The sequence below is a fragment of the Marmota marmota genome, unplaced genomic scaffold, assembly GCF_001458135.2.
Source record: "Marmota marmota marmota unplaced genomic scaffold, marMar, whole genome shotgun sequence".
NCBI lineage: Eukaryota > Metazoa > Chordata > Mammalia > Rodentia > Sciuridae > Marmota > Marmota marmota.
Window position 1 is genome coordinate 57,363,864 of NW_025999900.1, and position 20,157 is coordinate 57,384,020.

Genomic DNA, 20,157 nt, shown 5'->3' on the forward strand with positions numbered 1-20,157 from the left:
GGTGTCTGTGATTGAGCAAATGGCTAAGTATTTTTTTTTCTATTTATTCTTTTTGGATACACATGACAGTAGAGCATTTTGACACATCATACATACTCCATGTCTGTATGACATCATACAGACATGGAGTGGGACTTCCCATTCTTGTGGTTGTACATGATGTGGACTTCCACGGGTCGTGTTTTCATATATGATCACAGGAAAGTTCCCAGTTCGTTCTACCAATCTCCCTGTGCCCATCCCCCTCCCTTTCCTTCATTCCCCTTTGTTTGCTCTACAGTACTTCTATTCTCGACTCCCCTTATTGGAGTCAGCATCCACATATCAGAGAGACCATTCGGCCTTTGATTTTGGAGAACTGGCTTATTTCACTCAGCCTGATATTTCACAGTTCCATCCATTTACCAGCAAGTGCCATAATTCCAATCTTCTTTTTGGCTGAGTAATATTCCATTATGTATATGTGCCAAATTTTCTTTATCAAATGGCTTAAGTTTCCTGAGCCCCATTTTAGTCACTTTGAAATGGGGCATGGAACTCCCACCCAGAGGTGCTATTTCTATGATATGGGAGGAGGACATAGATGATAGATGGATGGATGGGTGGATGGATTCTTTTAGTTTAATTGAGTTGAAATTCTTATCATATAAAATTTTTCTAAGTTCATGAGAGGGGTGTCCAGGGCACGTGTGCAGATGGGGTGGGCCAGATGATGAGGGACAGTCCCAGGAAAACGCAAGTGTGTTTCTAGGGCACGTTGGGGCAGGCGTATATTGTGACCACTTTGTGAAAAGATGCAGGGAGTGTAGCTCAGTGGTAGAGCTTGTGCCTAACGTGCATGAGGCCCTGAGTTCAAAATCAAAAAGAACAAAAGGGGGTGGTCCTCTCTTCAGAAAGTTTGAATAAACACAGCTGAAATGACAGAGGTGGTTTTCCTTGGGATTCTTCTTAGCCTGCCCCTGTGCTCTGCCGATATCATCTTGCCATAGTCCTGCACCCACCTTACAGATAGTGAAACTGAGTCTAGGAGGGGCCTTAGTTCCAGGTCCCCAAGAAGCAGAATTCAGACAGGGATTTGAGAGCCAGAGGTCTACTGGGGAGGTGGCCCCACGAGTGGCCAAGGGGAAGAGGCCAGACCCAGAGGGCAGCAAGGGCACAGCAGTTATCCTGCCTGCTACCCAGGGCCGCTGGATGGGAGTCTTGCTGGGGAGCCCTGGGTGCCAGCGTGGGACAGGCGTCTCAGGATCCCCCGCACGAGGGGCCGGAGCTCTGGGCGTTCAACTCCTGACATCCTGGTGGAAGGCTGCCAGGTTGAGGGGTCCCGTTCAGCCCCTGCTCTGGGCCCTGAGGGTGAACTGACTCAGCCAGCAACAGCCTTGGGGCAAGGGGATGCAGACCTGGCCGCTGGGCAGTGGGGGGCATGGGCGGGGCACCCACTGGCCTCCAGCCGGGAGCACAGTAGCCTGCCCTGGCACCTGGCTAATGAGAGAAGACGGGCTGAGGTGTGAGCCCAGTTACAGCGAGGACGCAGCCCAGCCCCCCTCCTGGGAGCAGCAGGAAAGGCAGAAACACAGCGGGGCTCTGCGTCCCCGGCTCTGCGTCCCCCGCTCTGGGTCTGCAGATTCAGCCCAGTGTGGATGGCAAACAGGGGTGTGGGCGGCACCAGACCCACACGTGTACAGCCGCGCTCCCCACACAGCGCGGCAGGATGAGTTGGCACGGTATTCACACCGTATCGGATGTCCTATGTGCTCTAGAAAGGACTTAAAGTGTCCAGGAGGATGTGCACATTTATGTGCAAATACAGTCGTGTGTCACCTGGTAACGGGGATATGTTTTGAGAAATGTTCTTGCACAAACCAAGAGGGCCGTTTGCAGTTTTATTTGGTCCTCACAGCAGTCTCCACCAGGCAGTGTAGTTAGTGTCCCCGTTTCCGAATGAGGAAACAGAGGCACAGAGATTTCGAGTCGCTGACTTGCGGCCACACAGCTCTTACAAGTGGAGTCCCAACAGGGGCCAGGAAAGCCTTTGCTGCATAATATGTCTCCCTCAGAGCGGGGACAGTCCATCACTGGGTGACTTCATCATTTTGAAAGGTGGTCCCCATGCCATGATAGCTCTCAGGACCAGAGAGAGGACATGCTCTGCCATGTCTGGAGCCCGTGCTCGGAGGCTGAGGAGCCAGTCCTCTTGTCCCCAGAATCTGGGGACCTTGACCGCATCCCACGGCCTTCCCCAGTCCCCTCTCCTCCTTGCAGCCTGGTCTCTGATAAGGTGCGGAACATCGTTGTTTGCCTTTGTGAATTCAGCCACAAGATAATCAAAATTTGCTTGTATTTATGCTGCAGATGGTTTTTCAAATTGTGGAGTCATTTTAGAGTGACAGAGAAGTTGCAAAGATGGTACAGAGAGTTCCAGATACCTGGCACCCCTGGCATCTGCCCTTGGCCACAGCCATCCCGCGAGCTCCGTCCATCAGTGCTAAGCCGGGCCCTCCTTCAGGTCCCCCAGCTCCCATCCAGCGTCTGTCTGTCCCAGTCCCATCCAGGACACCACACGTGCTCTCCTGTGAGAGTTTCTCAGACTTTGTTTTCCGTGGGACTGGCCGGGTATTGGCTGAGGTCCCTCGGTTGGGATTTGTCTAGAGGCTGGACCTGGCTTGGGGTTGGGGAGGAGGACCACAGAGGTCAAGGCCATTCGCATTGTCTTTTCAAGGGCACAAACTGTCAGCATGACCTCCCCTGGAGATGCTGACCCTGACCCCCTGCCGAGGCCTGTGCCAGGCTCCACTCCCCTTCCCCCTCCTCTTCTGAAGAGGTCCCTGTGCTCCATCCTCTCGGAAGGACAGTTAGACTCTGCCTCCTTGACCCAGATCTGTGGGAGTCACCCTTCCGCACAGAGACCGCTGTATCCTCTGCCTCTTTATTTATTTAATCATCACTCACATCAACACGGGGTCATGGATTCCTACTTATACTCTGGGTCTCAACATGGTTCCACTGTGGTTGATTTGTCACTCAGGTTGTTCCAGCTCTGGCCACTGGGAATCCTTCTGTTGGTTCCCGTGTCTGCTGGACACCGCATTACTCTGTGTGTGTGTCCGGGTGTCGTCTGTCTGTCTGTTGGAGCCCTTCCTTACTGTCCAGCCATAAAAGAGTCCACAGCCTCACCTGGTACGAGCCTCACCTCAGTCCTGGGACCAGCATTTCTCTAAGAGCCCGGCTTCCCTTTATCAGAGAAGGAGCCTGGACACCAAGCCCAGGGCGCGTGTGTTCGCTGCTGCCGGAGCGTCATGGCTCCCAGGCCGGAGGGTGGCTTTAACAAGGGAAACCCCCTGTGAGCTGCCTGTGGTTCCCGGGGCTGGTTCAGGAGCGGTGGGAGCCCAGGCTGTGATACGGACCAGCACGTGGGTGGCCGGGCACCTCCCCAGGCAGGGTCCAGGGACACTCAGCCCATTCACTATTGGCTTGGCGAAAACCTGCCGATGCCCTCTTGTCCCTTCTGATGCCAGGGAACTGCTGTCCTCAGCTGTTCCGAGGCCACAACGGCAGAGGCCACTGAGCCGGGAGGAGCCTCTGTGGGCTGAGCCCGGTCTCCCAATTCTCCTAGACCCCGCAGGACGGGGCCGGACCTCCACTCCACAGTGGGAATCTCGGCTCTGCGGCCCAAGGGCCCGTCCTGAGCAGCATGGCTGATTGAATCCACCACGGATCACCTTCAAGGGCCTTAAAAACACAGCCCTGTCCCCACCAACCCGGAAATGCCAGTTTCTCTGGTTTGGAGAGGGGCCTTGGCCACCGGTGAAGCTTCCGGGGAGGTCCAAAAACACACCGATGGCTGAGCAGTGCCACCTGTGCCATGTGTGGTGTGGCACGCGTCACGACAAAGGTGGGCCTCGGTTTCCCCGGATGTAAAACGGAGCGCCAGGCCCTGGTCCTTCCTTCCTCCCAGTCCCTGGGCCTGTACACGTCCCCCAGCTCTGTCGGGGCCAGGACCGGGGACACGAGGCCCTTTGCCGCAGGTTTGCCCACCCACGTCCCCTGTGACCAGGATGGGCTCTGGCCACGGGATCTGCCTCCCGTCATGGCAGCCTCTGCAGCTGTGGCCTCAGAAGAACCGGCCCCTTCTGTTCCTGCCCTAATGGGCATGATTGCAAAATTTCCCCTCGCAACTGGAAAATAATCCTAAAATAACAAAAATGGAAAAGCAGACAGATCCGGCCTGGCAGCCAGGAACGACAGTGAAAAGGCCACGCATGGGATCCGGCTCCGAACAGCGCTGGGAGGGCAGCGCAGTGGCTGAGCAGTTCTCTCCTATACGTGCTCCGTCCCAGCTCCAGCCACAATACCCGAGGCACACGGGGTGGACACCCAGGCCAGCTGTGCCAGCCTCCTGGAGTGCATGAAGGTGTCAGGAAACTAACTCTCTGGCAAGTCTTTGGATCCTGGGGAAAACCCGAGGGGCACTGAAGGCTGGTAGAGCATTTCACAGAAGGAAGGGATCCTTCACCTACCCCTAACTACAGACTGGGAAAAGCCAGCTCAGAGAGGGCAAGTGACCTGCCAAAGGCTGCAGAGCAGACTCGCACCAAAACCAGGAAGGACACAAGCGTCCCAACTCACTGATCTGGTGTCTGTGTGCTCTGCTGGGCTGTGTGGAGAGGGTTCTGATGGAATCCACGCTTTTCAAAGGAAATTGTGTCCCCAGAGTGGCACCCTGCAATCTCTTCAGTTGAAGGAAGAGGAACTTCTGCTGTCCAAGAGTTCCTAACGCAGCGCACTGGGGGAGTGAGCAAGGGAGAAAAAGGGAAGAGAGGAAACCGGCGGCTGGCTCAGACTGACGTCAGCTCAAGGAGGACAGCCAGGCATGACCCGGAGGAGAGGTGGGTGAGGACGTGGCTGCTTGTTGGTCTCTTGGGAGCAGACGGGGTCCCGCCGTGGATGAGCTGTGGGCTGCTCCGTGCTCAGCGCCCCAGGCGGCCTAGGCCAGAGTCCACCTTGCCTGGCCCTCCCTGGCCAGCCCTGGCCAGCCCCGGGGTCCTGGCTGTCCTCCTGCTCAGGAGCTTGCTGTCTCCTGGTCCTGGTCCCCTGTGTTCAACCCTGTGCCTTTCTGATTCATGAACAGACAGGGCAGGAATGCAGGGGCTCCCTGCCCTTTGTCCTCGGGGCTGGGGGCCTGGGGAAGGAAGTCACTCTTCAGAAGTCACCTGTGCAGCTGCGTCTTGATCCTCCGAGGCCTGGGCCAGGGGTTTGCTTTCCGCTTCAAGTGATATCACGCCTTCTTCAGCCATAAGGGCATGGTTATTTGCCTAGTTGAGAAGTCTGGAGGTTGGGTCCAGGGCGAGTTACCAACTCACTGATATCTTCAGGTTCCCACTTCTTTCCACCTCCTTTCTCCCATCTTCAGGGTATTGGCTTTTGGGTCTGCAGATTTGTTACCTCATGGTTGCAAAATGACAGCTACAGCTCCAGGCATCTCACCATTCAAATGCAGGAGGTTAGAGGCAAATGATTTTCTTCTCCTAGGCTCTTTTTGTTAGGGTGCATTTTTTTTTTCTGTATGCCTTATTGGCCACCCCTCACTGTGAGGCAGGCTGGGGAAAAGAGTGAGCAGTATAACCATGATTAGTGCCACCCGATATGATGGACCTCCTGAGTCAGAGCGTGTAGACCCAGATCAGAATTAGAGTCTGTGACTGTCGCAGAGAGGATCTATCATGATCCCAGCCTGCAGGGGAAGAAACAGCCTTGAGGGCACTTAAATTGGTGTGGCCCACTAAGCACCAGAGCAGGCTGAAGTCTTCCAAGAAAGGGCCCCAAGGCCTGACACTCGGGGCCTTCCCCATGGCCACCCACCCTGTCCCTGTCTCTACCCTGCAGTGGGCATGACCTTCCGTGCCTTGGGCCGGAGTGGTGCCATCTGTCCAGCTCAGCCTGGAGCCTGGCGTGGAGGACACACTCACGGAACACTGGCGGGCTGGTTGGGTGGCGGGTATGTACTATGGTGTCACCACCCTGTCCTGCTGCTGCCACTAACAAGCCCTGTGACCTGAGGAGGTCTTTTTCCACCTCTGGCTGTAAAGGGAGGGGCTGGGCCACACTGAACTGAGTCTCCCCAGTAGCCCCTTGCAGGAGGAAGAGAGGAGGGGGTCCCCAGAGGCTGCACCCCGAGTCCACATGCCGTGGCAGGATCGTTACTATGGCAACGTGCAGGGTCTTAAAACCCTCACATTTTGCTTGCTCACTCTTGTGTGGGTGGGCCGAGTTCCTCTGGTGTCCTGGGATCAGCTGAGCACCCTGAGTCCTCTGTCAGGTCCGCTGGAGCCAGACGGTCTCCAAGGGCCTTGCTCACCGACTTGTGGTGGCTGCTGGCTGCTGGCCGGGCTGCCTGACTGCAGCAGGACAACCCGGGCTTCTTCATATGACAGCCGCGGTCCAAAAGGCCCAGCATGGGAGTGCGTGCCCCAGGCCCGGCTCAGAACCCCTCCCTCTGCTGTGCTCTGGTCAGGCTCAAGGCCACCCTCCCACGGCTGGGAAGATGCTTTCTCCCTGTTGAAGGAGCAGTGAGTTGGACTTGGGGCCGTTTTCAGTCTGCCCTCCAGGTGACTGATATCTGAGTCCTTTTTCCTCTCCTTGGGGTCCAGCTTCAAGCGCAGCAGTGATGTCACTGGTGCTGTTACTGATCCACCCAGTGGGATCTCGCATTTAGACTCTCAGCCCGTGGCTGAAGCCCAGTGACTGGCCGCGGCCTGTGATCCTGATCCTAGAGCTGCTGTATCATGGAGTGCACACAATGGCCCCGCATTTTATCTTCATGATCAGTGATCCTCTCACCCCAGATGATGGGTACTCCTATGCCCGGGTTCAAATGAGGAAAGCTGGACCCCAAGAAGTGGAAGGAACTTGCTGGTGGGGGGCGGGGCTGGAGTCCACGGGCAGGAGGAACAGTGAAGGGGGCCGGAGGATCTGCATGCGGAAGCTCCTGGTGTGGGAGGAAGAGCCCTGGGTGTCCAACCAGCTCCTGAGCACCCCGTGCACTCACCTGCAGCCACCACCATGGTGACATCTCCTCTCCTTCCAGCGTAGTGGGAGCTCACCTGTGATGGGAGGCGGGGGTGCAAGGAGCTCACAAACATGGTTTACATGGCACTGACTTTGGCTGAGCTGTGCATAATCTAGAACATTCTTCTGCTGCACAGTGATGCTATTTTTGAGGTGCTGCCGTGATGCCTTCCTGGAGGGGACAGAGCAGACCCTCGTATTCCCGTTGGCTAGGGTGCACTGTGCCCAGGTTCCGCTCACAGAGGACATCTGTCAGCCTGGGCCTCACCCCCAGCACCTGGGCAGGAAGCCTCAGAGGACATCTCCAGCCAGGCCAGAAGCAGACTCCCTCCCTCCCTCCCTCCCCACCAGGCTCACAGCCTCCCTGCCCCCCATCAGCACCTTATCATGGTTTTCAGATAAGAGCGCTGTGACTCAGCCTGGGTAAAGAGACAGCAGAGCAAGAGCTCTGTGGCCGTGCTGCAGGGTGGCTGATGGGTGCCCAGAACTGGGCCTGCAGAGTCCAGCCGGGGAACTTTCCACTTCTTCTGACATCCCGTCCCTCAGTGAGCAGATCCGGGCGCAGTGGCAGAGACCTGAGATGCCTCACGGCAGTGGGGATGCCAGGGCCTGAATCCTGCTTCTGCCCTTGCCCTCGGCATGACCTTGGGTTTCCACCCAGAGCCACAGACCCACCCCAAGGTGGGAGAACCCAGAGGGCACGCTGGCACAGAGCCAGGGTGATGGCTGCTGTCACAGTGGGATGCTCCTCCCCACCCCTGCTCCTTCTCTGTTGCTCCTACGGGTGGCTTGGCTGCCTCTTGCCCCAGATCTGTGAGTCTTGTCTTCCCAACTGCGTCAAGGAAATCTGACTCTGTCCCCACAATGAACACATGCTGGTTCTAGATGGAGCCGAGCCTGGGGGGGCAGAAGGAGCAGACGCAGGAGTGGAGGGGGCTAGTGGAGCATGTGTCCTCGAGCATGGGGGGGTGGCGCTCTTGGCAACGTCCCCAAGTGTTTCCGGCAGGCAGGGCTTGGTTTCATTTTTTCTTTCTGCTGCGTGGCCACAGGTGTTATGCCCACTTACAGATCAGAACACTGAGGCTCAGGGAGGTCACACTGTTACCAGGTTCACAAGGTGATGCCCAGCTGCTCGGGGCTGCCTGGGAGCTAAGAAGAAATGCAGATGGTGCCCTCCCGTCGGAGGAGCTCGCGACCTGTGCTGTCCCGTCCTGTCTGAGGCCCCCGTCTTCTTTTTCTCCCTCTGTACAACCTGAGGGTGCAGAGCAGGGTCCACGTCTGAGCAACATGGAAAAGTCGAGAATTAGTTATGTCCTGGGTGTACTGCAGAGTGCAGGGGCGAGGTCCCCGTGGAGGCTGGCCACCACGATTTGTCATGAGTCACCCTGAGGAGAGATGATAAGATGATAAGCAAGAGTCTTCTACTTAATATTCCTATTTTATTTTGGAAATCACAATTATCAGCGGCATCCCTGCCGACGGTCCTGACCACCCGTTTGAGAAGCACTGGCTGGTGTCCTGCCGTTCCTCAGAAGGGCAGGGAGCTGGCCATTGCCCCTGTGTGGGGCAGGAGTCCCCCTCCACCGTGAACCTCACCACACACTCACGGGGTGCACAGTCCCAGAAAGGCAGAAACTCTGGTTTGGTTTCAGCTCAGGAAGGTGCCAGCCCCAGCTCCCACCGGCTCAAGGTCAAGGGTCAAAGTTTGTTTGCTGGCCTTCCCAGGGGCCTGACCGGCTCCTGTTCTGTCTCTTTTGGTGTCCGGCTCAGAGAGACCCTAGGGGCACCCGGAGTTCACTTACTGCACACGTACACTCACACTCATTCACACATGCACATGCACACATGCGCGCGCGCGCGCACACACACACACACACACACACACACACACTAATACCAGTTCTTCAACGCCCTGGATGTCCAACAACTCAACTTGGGTCCTACCTACAATCAGCACAGACCCCATAAGTTAAAGGACAAGGCCCCGCCACACTGCCCCTCAGATGCCTGCCACAGGTGGGGTCCCTGAGCTACCCCCACTTCTGTCCAGTGTGATACAAATTTGGGGATTCAAACAACTATGTTCAGGTCTGATGGAACCCCCCAGAGCTCACTGGAATTCATAATTCAAGGACAGTCTCATCACAGAGGATAAAAGTCAGGACCCACTGGTGGAAGAGGCACATGGTCAGATCTGGGGCTGGTGGGGCGCTGAGCTCCCGTGCCCACTCCCTGAGGGCCAGGCGCATGGCTCGCCTGTGTGTTTCCCAGCCCCACGCGTCTGCGCTCCCAGCCCAGAGGTCCATGAAGGCTTCTCTTCATAGGCCTGATGGGCTCCATCACTGGCCTGGGGCGGGGCACCTCCAGTCTGCTCCCCTCCCCAGACAGAGGCGGCTAGAAGAGCTGACCCTCTAGCCCGGTGCTGGGTCTTTCTGTGGTGGCCATTCCTCAAAACCAAGGCCTCTGGAGTCACCTGTGGGCTCAATCTCAGGTGTGAACAGAGGGCTCCTTAGGCATGATGGACTCCCCTATCAAGAAATTCCGGGGTCTTCAGAGCTCTGTGCCAGGACTCAGGAACCATGACGTGTTCTCTTATGTGACCTGCTCACCCACACGCCCATTCACACTCCCGCTGCCTTGCACACTTGGGTTCCCTGGGCCTGGGGGTGGGAGGCAGCTTGAACCTCTGAGGAAGAGGCACAGCAATCTCTTCTTGAAAGTCGAGTCCCGGGTCAGCTGAGTTCAGGGGAACACTCAGGGTGCCGTGGTGGGAGCCCAGCATTGCCCCTGAGCAGAGAGCAAGGGCCACTGAGGCACCTGGGACTGAGCCCAGCCTCTGCCAGGCCCCCTTCCACCTGGCAGCCTCAGGAGCAACCCTCTCGCCTCCCTCCGCCCTGCGCCCGTCTCTCCTCCTGCTCTGCTTGTGGAAGGGGCTGTGGAGCCATTTCCCACCGCAGTTCAGTGACTGACAGATTCACCATGTCACCTCTCGGGAAGGGCCTTGCACACTCTTAGACAGCAAGACTTGAGCCGATGGTGAGGCAGGGGGACATCGAGTGTCTACTTTAGAGTCCAAGGTCCTGGGCTCAAACCTCATCCTCAGCACCTCCTGCCCTGTGACCTTGAACATTACCTGCCTCTCTCTGCCTCAGTTTCCTCATCTGTGAAATGGGGACATGGCCTTCCCCATAGATTTAATAAGAAATAAGTGAGACTGGGCTTGGGGAGAGTAGGGAGGCACACACGTCAGCTGCTACGAATCAATAGTAGTAATATTATTACTATGTTTTATTAATAATTGCAGTAGTGGTTATAATGCTAGCAATATAGTAAGAAGATCAGTAACCAGTAACGACAGCAGATGACCTGGAGCCTCGCGGGAAGTGCTTCTCCAGAGCCTCCCAGGCTTGAGGCCACGTGCTTGCCCTCTGGGGTGTCCCATGGCCCTACACCCAGCCTGACTTAGCAAGGTGGGCCACAGTCCTGGCTGGGGCCCTGGGGCCGGAGTGCAGGAGACTTAGACTCCAGGGCAGGGAGTGGGGAGGGGGCCCTCTCCTTCGCTGGAGGCTGTGCCCCAGGAGTCGGGAAGGTTCCCAAAGGTGTCACCTGGGAAGGAGGTATGAGCTTGGGCAGGGCCAGCTGAGTCTGAAATGGACATTGTAAGGCAGCAGTTTGGTGACAGACAGCAGAGAGGCCTCTCCCCTTGATCGCCCCAGGGAGACCACTGCCCGTGGGGACCCCCCTGGAGTGGAACCATTGCCTGAGCCAGAGATGTCAATAAATCCACCGGCTATGTTCAGGCCTCAGGTCACAGATCCACCCCCGGGTCAAAGCAGAGGCAGGTTCCGGTCCAGGGGAGAGACTCTGTGGCAAGACAGAGTCAGGTCTGCCGGCCCTGGGGTCTGCGTGGAGAAGCCCATGTCAGGGGGTCCTGAGCACCAGTGCCTGTGTCAGGGCTGGATGCCAGTTCTGTGCCCACAGCTGGGAGGCCTTGGCAGGCTAAGCTTCCTGCGCGTCCTGTGGCTCAGTCAGCTGTCACACAGCCTGAGGGAGCAGGTCCTGGTGGAGCAGGGACAGCCGCATCTCTTCACCTGTAAAGTGGGGACAATAAGTAAAGTGTCACCATGGAACCAGTTGAGAAGATAGAATCTGTTACTCTATGCCAAGTGTAGTGCCAATTCCTGCCACCATGAGAGTTCCTCGTAAATACTAGCTGTCTTTGTTTGGGCATAGAAAAAGAAAAAGTGTGAATGGATGATGCCTTGACTGTCCCCCAAGCCCACCCACCCAGATCTGCGTGCTGGGGGTGGGGGTGGACATTCACCCTGACTCCCATGCTACAGGGCACATCAGAGTGGCCACAGCCCCCCTGCAGAACTGCATGGCAGGGTTCAGGGTTTCAACCCCTGGACCCTGAGACCGAGTCTCTCACACCCTGAAGGAACATCCACTTGGTGGGCAAATGAGGAACTGGGACTAAGGAGACTCCATCAGGACGTGGGCCAGAGCCCAGATCCTGGGAGGGGTGACTGACCGCCTCACCTGCCTCCTGCCCTGGGAACCTGTGGATGACTGTGGCTCCCTGATGTCCTTCTGGCCTCCCCCAACTGTGGTTCATGGAGCTGCCTCTTCTTGGTTTCAGATGTTCCTGGTCCGCAGGGACAGCAGCTTGAAGCGCCTGGTGCTCTGTGTCCACTTCCCTTCCCTGAGCGACAGCTCCTCCGAGGTGCTCGAGTACACCATCAAAGAAGAAAAGTCACGTAAGTACCTGGCTTCTTGCTCTCCTGGGACCCCGCGGGGCTGCAGCAGCAGCAGACGTGGCACCTGCTAACCACAGCTCTCCTGTCTGCGCCCACAGGGTCTAAAATTAGAAGGGGACAAACTGTCAGCCTGTGATGTTACCTGGCCAGGCTGCTTCTGAACTCAGCTTGTCACACACAAGTCAATGTTAGTTTCCAGTCACCCTCATCGGAGCTGTTGGCTTTGCTCTTCGTGGGCACAGAGAAGCCTCCCTGGTTCACTTAGCACAGGATGCTGGGGCTGGGGGGAAGGGGGGAAAGAAAATGCCTGGGCCCTCAGAATCAGCTGGGCACGCTCTCAAGCCATGTTCTGGGACCAGCTCTTTAACCTCTCCAAGCCTCAGAGGTCTCTTCTGTTAAATGGACATAAGAGTCATTTCCTGCTTGGATCACAGAACTTTGCAAGGGTCAAATGGGCAAGCCCTTTGAAAGTCAAAAACCCAAAGCAGGCATGGGCCTCCTCTGAGAGCTGGTTAGGGGTCCAGTTCAGGGTAGGTTTGTACTGATAGAAAACATTTTGGGCCCCTCTTGACCTCTGGGCCCCTGAAAGGGCTTGCCCCTCATCTATGGGTCACATGCACACACTCCAGGCATTAAACTCCAAAAAATGTTTATTAAAAGAACCCGTGGAGGCTGGGATGGTGGCTCAGTGGTAGAGCACTTGCCTAGCATGTGTGAGGCACTGGGTTCGTTTCTCAGCACCACATATAAATAAATAAATAAATAATCCCATCAACAATAAATATTTTAAAATAATAAGAATATTTTAAAAAAAGAACCCGTGGAATATTCCAGGCTCTGGTTTGGTTTACATCATCTCAGAAATGGGGCCTTTTTACCCTTCATTAGCCACTGAATGACTGCAAAGAAGGGCCCTTGAATATTCCCCAGTGCTTGTTTCTCAAGAAACATTTGTACGGACAGAAGGAAATGCAAAGAGGAATAAGAGGGAGTCCCAGCCAAGGGGTCCCCAGTCAGGTTGAGGGGGGGACTTCCCAGGATGGGAGGGACAGCCCTCACCTGCTGTGTGGTGAAGCAGGTGGTACTGCAAAGGGGCCCCTGGGAGGGCTGTGGCAGGGGCAGATCACTGTGGGGAGGACTCGAGAGGGTGTCTGCTAGAAGGACTGAGGTGCGTCAAGAAATCAAAGGCATGCTTGCAATGGGTCAGCAAGGCAAGGCTGTACTTCTGCAGAAAGGTGCCCCGAGCCAATCCGGCCAGCAAGCACACCTGTGCAGGCTGGCCACCTGCTTTTATCTGTAGTGTAGTATTGCCCCTTGCTCCATAGGAGGAGTTCATGGTTACAATATACGTGATTAGCTAATTAAAACTGAGGAGGGCACAGGAAACAGGCTATAGTTGTGATCAGGTACCTGTTAGGGAATTTCAAAATGACTACATTCCCCGGGACACCGTGGCGCACACCTGTAATCCCAGTGGCTCAGGAGGATGAGGCAGGAGTTCAAAGCCAGCCTCAGCAACTTAGCAAGGCCCTGACCAACTTAGTGAGACCCTGTCTCTAAATAAAATACAAAAGAGGCCTGGGAACGTGGCTCAGTGGTTAAGCATCCCTGGGTTCAATCTCTGATACAAAAAAAAAAAAAAAGGCTCATTCTCCACAAGATTTCCTAATTTAAATGGTTCCATTATACATTGTAAAATTTAAGTTACAGTAAACATGTTTGTGTGTTACATTACAGGTTTAACTTTGATAGAAAAGAAAACATTAATTTTACAGTGTCCAAGACAAGGGAGGATTCCGGCTGGGTCCCAAAGATGTATGAGTTCAATTAAAGTCTAATTTTCTAGAAAGCAAAAGAACTAGGTTGCTTTTCCTGTTGGGGAGGGTCTTTCCACAGAGACCCAGGCCACACAGCATGGGTAAAGCACATCTCACTCAGCGCGTTTGACACTTGGTTATGGGGGAGAGGCACTGCTCCACTGCTGGGGACACAGCAGAAACAAGAACTCCTTGCCTCTCGGCATATGGTTCACATGGAGGAAGAAGACAGTAAGCAGTAGGGACACAGGGTGACTGTCAGGTGGAGAGTCACAAGTGGACCTGGAAGGATCCCATTTCTTCACACACAAGAGTGCTTGTCCTTCAGGGACCCTAGCTGAGTGACTCTGTCACCTTTGGCATGCGGCTGAAGTTTCTCAGGGTTGGGTCCAGGGGCCCCCCACAGGCTGGAAAGGGAAGAAGCTTGTGGGAGGGTCTTACTACCAAGGCCTGGAAGTGGGCCTGCCCCTGTGACTGCATTTCATTGGCTAGAATTCAGTCACATGACTACACCTAACTGCAAGGGAGCTTGGGGGATGTAGTCCAACCATGAACCACAAAATGTAGTCCAACCATGGGGTACCCAAGAAAAAGTACCCTGGATGAAGTGCTGGAATCCTGCTCCCTGGGCCAGGGAGTAGGAGTTTGGGGCTGGGGAAAGGGCAGTTCCTTTTTATAGATGACCTAAATGACGGTCCCTCCTGTGGAGTCCAGGAGGAGGGAAAGTGTGGGGTGTTATGGTCTTTCCAGACCAAGTACACACACAACCCCCCTGACTGCAGAGGGGTGGAGACACTCTCTTATTGAGAGAACCCAGGCTTTCTGGGACGAGGCTTCCAAATGTTAGGTACCTACAGTCCTTTTGGAACCCAGGAACCTCCTGGGCCTTGAACTACAGCAGCAACATTGGAAAGGTGGCTGAGAGTGGGGCGTGGTGCTGTACTCTAGGAGCCTGGTGAGAGAGAGTTGTTCAAGAGCAGGGAACAGAAGGCCTCTCTCCAGGGGAACTGAGCTGGACCCGCAGCCTGGCTGGAGTTCTGCTCATCTCTGCCCACCCAGCAGTCTAGGTCCGGTTCTCTCCAACCCAGATGCAGTAAGCTCCCTGGAAACCAGGACGTCAGATCTGATTCAATGTCTCACTTTCAGTGAGGAACCTGTCCAAGGAGACTCAGAGCTGGGCTGTTACAGGGGTCATGACAGCTTTTGTTGAGAACCATTGCAACAGGGGAGAAGAGACCTCAGTAGTGGACTGGCCCAGTTCTGAGTTCAGCATGGGCAAGTGGGCATTTATAACCAAGGAGCAGGGTAGGGGTCAGTGGATGGAAAGTCACTCAGAGGACACGAAGGGCAAAGAATGATTCTGGCTAACCCCACCTACCAGGAGTCTCCATTCTTCAAGGTGTCACCTGAGGAATGGTGAAGGATGAGGAGCCTGCTCAGATATTGAGGGTTATTGGTGAGTGGGGGTGGAGGCGCTTGCTCAATTGACCTAGCAGAGTTCTTGCTAAAACTGGATTTTCCAAGGAAGTACACAGATGGGCCTAGAGAAGGCCCAGGAGCCCAATTCAAGTTTGGTGGAGTAAAGAAGTTTTGTGTCACCCCAGGGACAAACCAGGGCATTCGGGGATGGAAAGAGCTTACTTCCCAGTAAGGTAAGAACCAACCTCCTTGGTTCTTGTCTGTCTCCCAGGGCATGCGGTAGAATCTCATTTTTCATTTTAAAACTTTTAAAAATGCAGTGCACAACTTTCCTGGGAAGACAGCGCCAGAAGCCCCCCAGACTGCCTGACTCTCCCCGTCCTTCTCCTGGGTGTTCACCCCCCACACTGGGTGTGTGTTGTGTTCCAGGAGCTGGCGTGTGTTGTATTCTGCTCTGTCCCTACATGGCATCTTCCCAGGCTGGCCACCAGGGCAAACCCAACAAGGGCACAAGAACAGCACCTGGGGTGTCCTTTGCTTTGATGGTTCATGTCCCCCTCTGCTCCCTCCTCCTGCTGCCCCCCTGAGCCCTGGGCTGTAGCCTGGGCCATGGAAGCCCCACAGCCTGATTGAATCCCAGCTCTGCCTCCTCCTCTCCAGGCCCTAGTGTCCTTGCTGTGACATGGGGATGATGACGGGGCCTCCCCCGCAGGGTCCTGGGAGGAGTGAGCCTGTCCAGAATGCCTTGAACTCAAGACGCTGTGGCTGTGGTGGCAGAGGAGGAAGTGGGCGAGGGAAAGACCCAGGCCTAGAACTGGCACTGGTGTTGGGGTTCCCCACCCAGAGCAGAGGCGAGGGAAGGAGACAGGGGCTGCCCCGAAAGTGAGTGGTCAGCAACCTCTGTGATCTCACTCTGTTTTCTTGGAATATCTGTTTTGGCCACTTCTGTGCTTCTGTGGGCTCAGAGTGTCCTCTAGTGTCTTGTGAAGAGTGTCTTTGAAAAACCCTGAGCCAGTCGGCTTGGGCCAGTGTTGCTGTGGTGACAGACAGACAGCCCTAAACCCTATGGCCTTGCATAAAGCAGCATAGCCGTCCAACTGTGCCTGACATGTACGTTCTTGTGCTGTCCCTCACTGGGGTGGCTGCTGGGTCTTTCGGGCACATTTCCTCACTGGTGCAGCACCCATCCGGGGCAGTGGGAGGGGCAGAAGACAGAATCCCAGGATGGCTCTGGAAGCCCACAGATGACAGGCACCACTTCCTAGAACGGCTTATGCACCAGAACAGGTCACGTGGCCGGGCCAGACATCATCGGACGAGCAGAAGAATCCTCCCGTGCACGTGTGAATGGCAGGGGCAACTCTTTGGAAAAGTAATGCTTGGGGAGGGGCCAGAGAAGCAGCAGGAGAGATCGGAGCAGGAGCTGTACAGGAAGGCCTAGAAGATTCTGGGATGGGTAGGGGCTGGGCCAGCTCCTGGCTGACAACCCTGCCCTTGATGGCCGAAATGAAGCACTTAGTCAGAATCGCTACATGTTGAGTATCCCTTCTCCAAAAGGCTTGGGACCAGAAGTGTCTGAGACTTTGGATTTTTTTTTTTTTTTTGCAGAGTTTGGAATATTTGCATATATGAAATGAGATGTCTTGGGGATGGGACCCAAGTCTAAATACAAAGTTTATTTGTTTCCTATTCACCTTATGAACATAGCCTAAAGATCATTCTACTCTGTGTTTTCAGTCTCTCTGTGTTTTGGTTGCGACACATCCAAAAGGCCAAGCATGGGATTTTCCGGCTGTGGCATCAAGTCATCATTCCAAAAGTTTTGGATTTGGAGCATTTTGGATTTTTAGGTTAGGGATCCTCAACCTGGACCTACTTTTTCATTAATGGGCTTTAAAGATGGTGACAACACACGCCTACAGTCCCAGCAGGTCAGGAGGCTGAGGCAGGAGGATTGCGAGTTCAAAGCCAGCCTCAGCAACCGTGAGGTGTTAGACAACTCAGCGAGACCCTGTCTCTAAATAAAATACAAAACAGGGCTGGGACGTGGCTCAGTGGTTGAGTGCCTTGGAGTTCAATCCCCAATACACCCCCCCCCCAAAAAAAAAAGATGACAATCATGGGATGTTGATTTTCTGCTGACTGATAAAAGCAAAAAGAAAACCAATCTGCCTGTCCCTGGAAGAGGAACTGTGAGGCCGTGCGGGCGGGTGTGGTCTGGCCTGTACTGCAGGGAGCCGCCCAGCGCTCAGCCTGAGCTGAGCCATGGCCCCTCTCACCTGCTCCCTCTTCCCTCCTGCACAGCTGACCCTGGCTTTAGAGAGGCCCGCCCGTCTAGCTCCGTAGAGCTCCCACTCAGAGGCGGGCAGTTTTAGTGGATAGATACCCGTGTCGCTGGGAAGGCACCGTGTCCCCAGCCAGTGTGGTGGTGAGGCTTGCGCTGATCATACTGGTGATCCTCACCACTGCACTGGGGCACCTTTGAAACCAAGGGGGGGAGAGAGTCTAGGTCAGTCTTCCTGGGCAGCAGAGATCTGAACACCTGGGCAGGACAGAGCCCCGACTCGGTGCCTTTGACTTCTCCCAGTGCTCTAGGATTTGACTGTGTCACCAACTGACCCTTTATCCTAGAATGAGATTCAATCTGTATTTGAGTCTAGATATGCTAAGGCCATTAAAAGAGGGAAATGATCAAGATTATTCAAGGAGAACGAGTGTGGAGAAGGCAGCCTCATGGTATTTCCGTGGGGAGGCGGTACTGATGCACCATGGAGGGGTCTTGCTTTCTCGTCCCAGACAACCTCTTTTGAGAGCATGACATTAGAAAGGCTGTCAGTTCTAGGTTTTATGCTTGTGACATCAGGAAAGTTGAGTTACTCAACCTCCCTCAATTCAGTTTCCCCAGCGGTCAAGAGAGAACACCTCCAACGCCCCCGTTGGAGGCTGGAGGAGAGATCCCATCCGTAAGCACACGCGGGGGCTTGGGACGGTGTGGCCCAGCAAGCAGGAAGCACGCAACAGCCTCATGTCCGGTAAGGACATTTGTGGGAAACAGCGGTCACGGTGCCCATGGTGATCAGCACACGTGATGAGCCCTCAGGGACCCCGTGGCAACACTCAACGAGGCCCAGCAGACATGTCTGCTCTGGGGCTGGAGCAGCTCACACCTCAACCCTTCATTTCCTGGTGCCTGGACGTGGGAGGGCTCCTCCCAGGAGCGGGTACTTCTCACTTAAGTTAGTACCCACGGAGGTTTGGGCTAAAATAACCACAGTCTGTTTCTTTCTGTTTTCATCTGTCCCCTTCAGCATCAAACCTGGGGTTTGACTTAAAAAAAAAAAAATGACAGGGCAATTTAACTCCAAGAACTTTTTGTCAACTTTGGTTTTGAATCCTGGGCTGTTTTCGGCATATTATTATAGGTTTTCTCTGTGTTAGCAAACATTTCAAAGACTTTGCAATATGTGCTGAATGGCTTCTGAGGGGAGACACTTGCCACTGGCTAAGACAGAGCCCCTGAGGTTGGACCAGCAGGGAGACAGACACACCCATGTCACCAAGTGTGCAACCAGACAGCCCCAAGAGCCAGAACGTCAGTGTGCACTTTCTCAGCATCGAAGCTGATTCCTTTTGACGGAGGGGAATCAACCCAGGCCTCACTGGAGCCTTGGAGGCTGAGAAATAGTTAGGAGAAAGAGCAGCGAGGGTCCAGGCTTGGGAAGTTGCGGTCACAGTCTGCCTCGGAGCTCAGAGCGGGAAAGACACGCAGGACAAGGTGAAGCTCTGCTGGGTCAGGCGACTGGAAGGGGGCAGCAAAGGACCGTGAGGACCACACCAAGGTGTGATGGATTTGGTTCGTAGTGTTCCAAAAAGCCACACAAAGATTTTGAGCAGGAAGTGGCCCTAGGAGATGGACACTGCAGAAGTGCTTGGCTTCTGTGTGGGAGCTGGAAGGGACGGTGACCTGGCCAGGCCAGAGGAAGATGGGGGAGGAGCGGCAGCCTTGGTGGCTCCCAGGAAAGAGGCTGGGGAGCTAAGACTAGGGGGGACCCTGAAGCAGAGAGAAGGCCCAGCTGCAGCAGTGTCTCCAGGAAATGCAACCCGGGGACTGTGCCCGAGTTGGTTTTGCACTGAGAAAATTGGGTACAGTGAGAGGTTTGGACAGAGGTGGAGAAGGATCCAGAGCACAGAGCCTCAGAGGCAAGAGAAGGCAGAAAGACAAGAGGCCTGAAGGTTGCGTGAAGTCTCTTTTATCAGGGCCGGAGGCTGGGGTGGAGCTCAGAGGTGGAGTACTGGCCCAGCATGCACAAGGCCACAGATATAAACCAATAACTCGCCTCAGTGCACAAGGAGGAACCCATGGACGGACAACCTCTAAAGACCCCTCCTTTCATCATGTCACATTGGTCATTAAGTTTCAACACCTGAATCTGGGAGGGGACACATTCAAACCATAGATCTTTTTTTTTAGTTGTCTGTAGACACAATACCTTTATTTATTTATTTATTTTTATGTGGTGCTGAGGATGGAACCCAGGGCCTCATGGGTGCTAGGCAGCGCTCCACCGCTGAGCCACAACCCCAGCCCCATAGCACTGTTTTATAAGGACTCTAGTCCGTTCGTGGGGGCGGCCCTCATGAGTAGACCCTGCCTCCTGACACTATTGCACTGGGGCTTAGGTTCCCACATATGCCTATTGGGGTGATGCCCATATTCAGACCATAGCAACATCTGCATCTAGGCACCCCCTGCCTTTCAGGCTCCCTCCGCACCCTCCCTCCATACCCTCCCTGAAAACCTACACTGTGGAAATCCTCTACTTGGTAAACAGGTTTATACCAACACGTGAAAGACTAACACCATCGAACAGTAGTGTCCCCTGCCAGGGGAGAGTGCCTCTCAACGGGAATGAAAGAGAGTTCTGGTGTTCAGAGCAGGAGTGTTGGGCAGGGCAGGGGCACCTGTCCTGGGTAAGGCTCAGTCTGACTGACAGCACCCTCCCCACACCACCATGCACCCACACTCCCTGTGGGGCCCTTGGAAGAGCAATAATCTTCCTCCTCATCTGGAGTCATGGGCTTTCTTTCCCCGCTCCTTT

General features: G+C 54.9%; 1 protein-coding gene across 1 annotated transcript in view; it reads left to right on the forward strand.

Annotated features, from left to right (window-relative positions):
* The window catches only part of Rin3 (Ras and Rab interactor 3), an 84,584-nt gene that overhangs the window by 3,000 nt on the left and 61,427 nt on the right, over positions 1 to 20,157 (forward strand). The window contains exon 4 of the mRNA XM_048799221.1: positions 11,705 to 11,822. Coding sequence (XP_048655178.1) covers positions 11,705 to 11,822 — 118 coding nt within the window. The remainder of the gene's footprint in view (positions 1 to 11,704; positions 11,823 to 20,157) is intronic.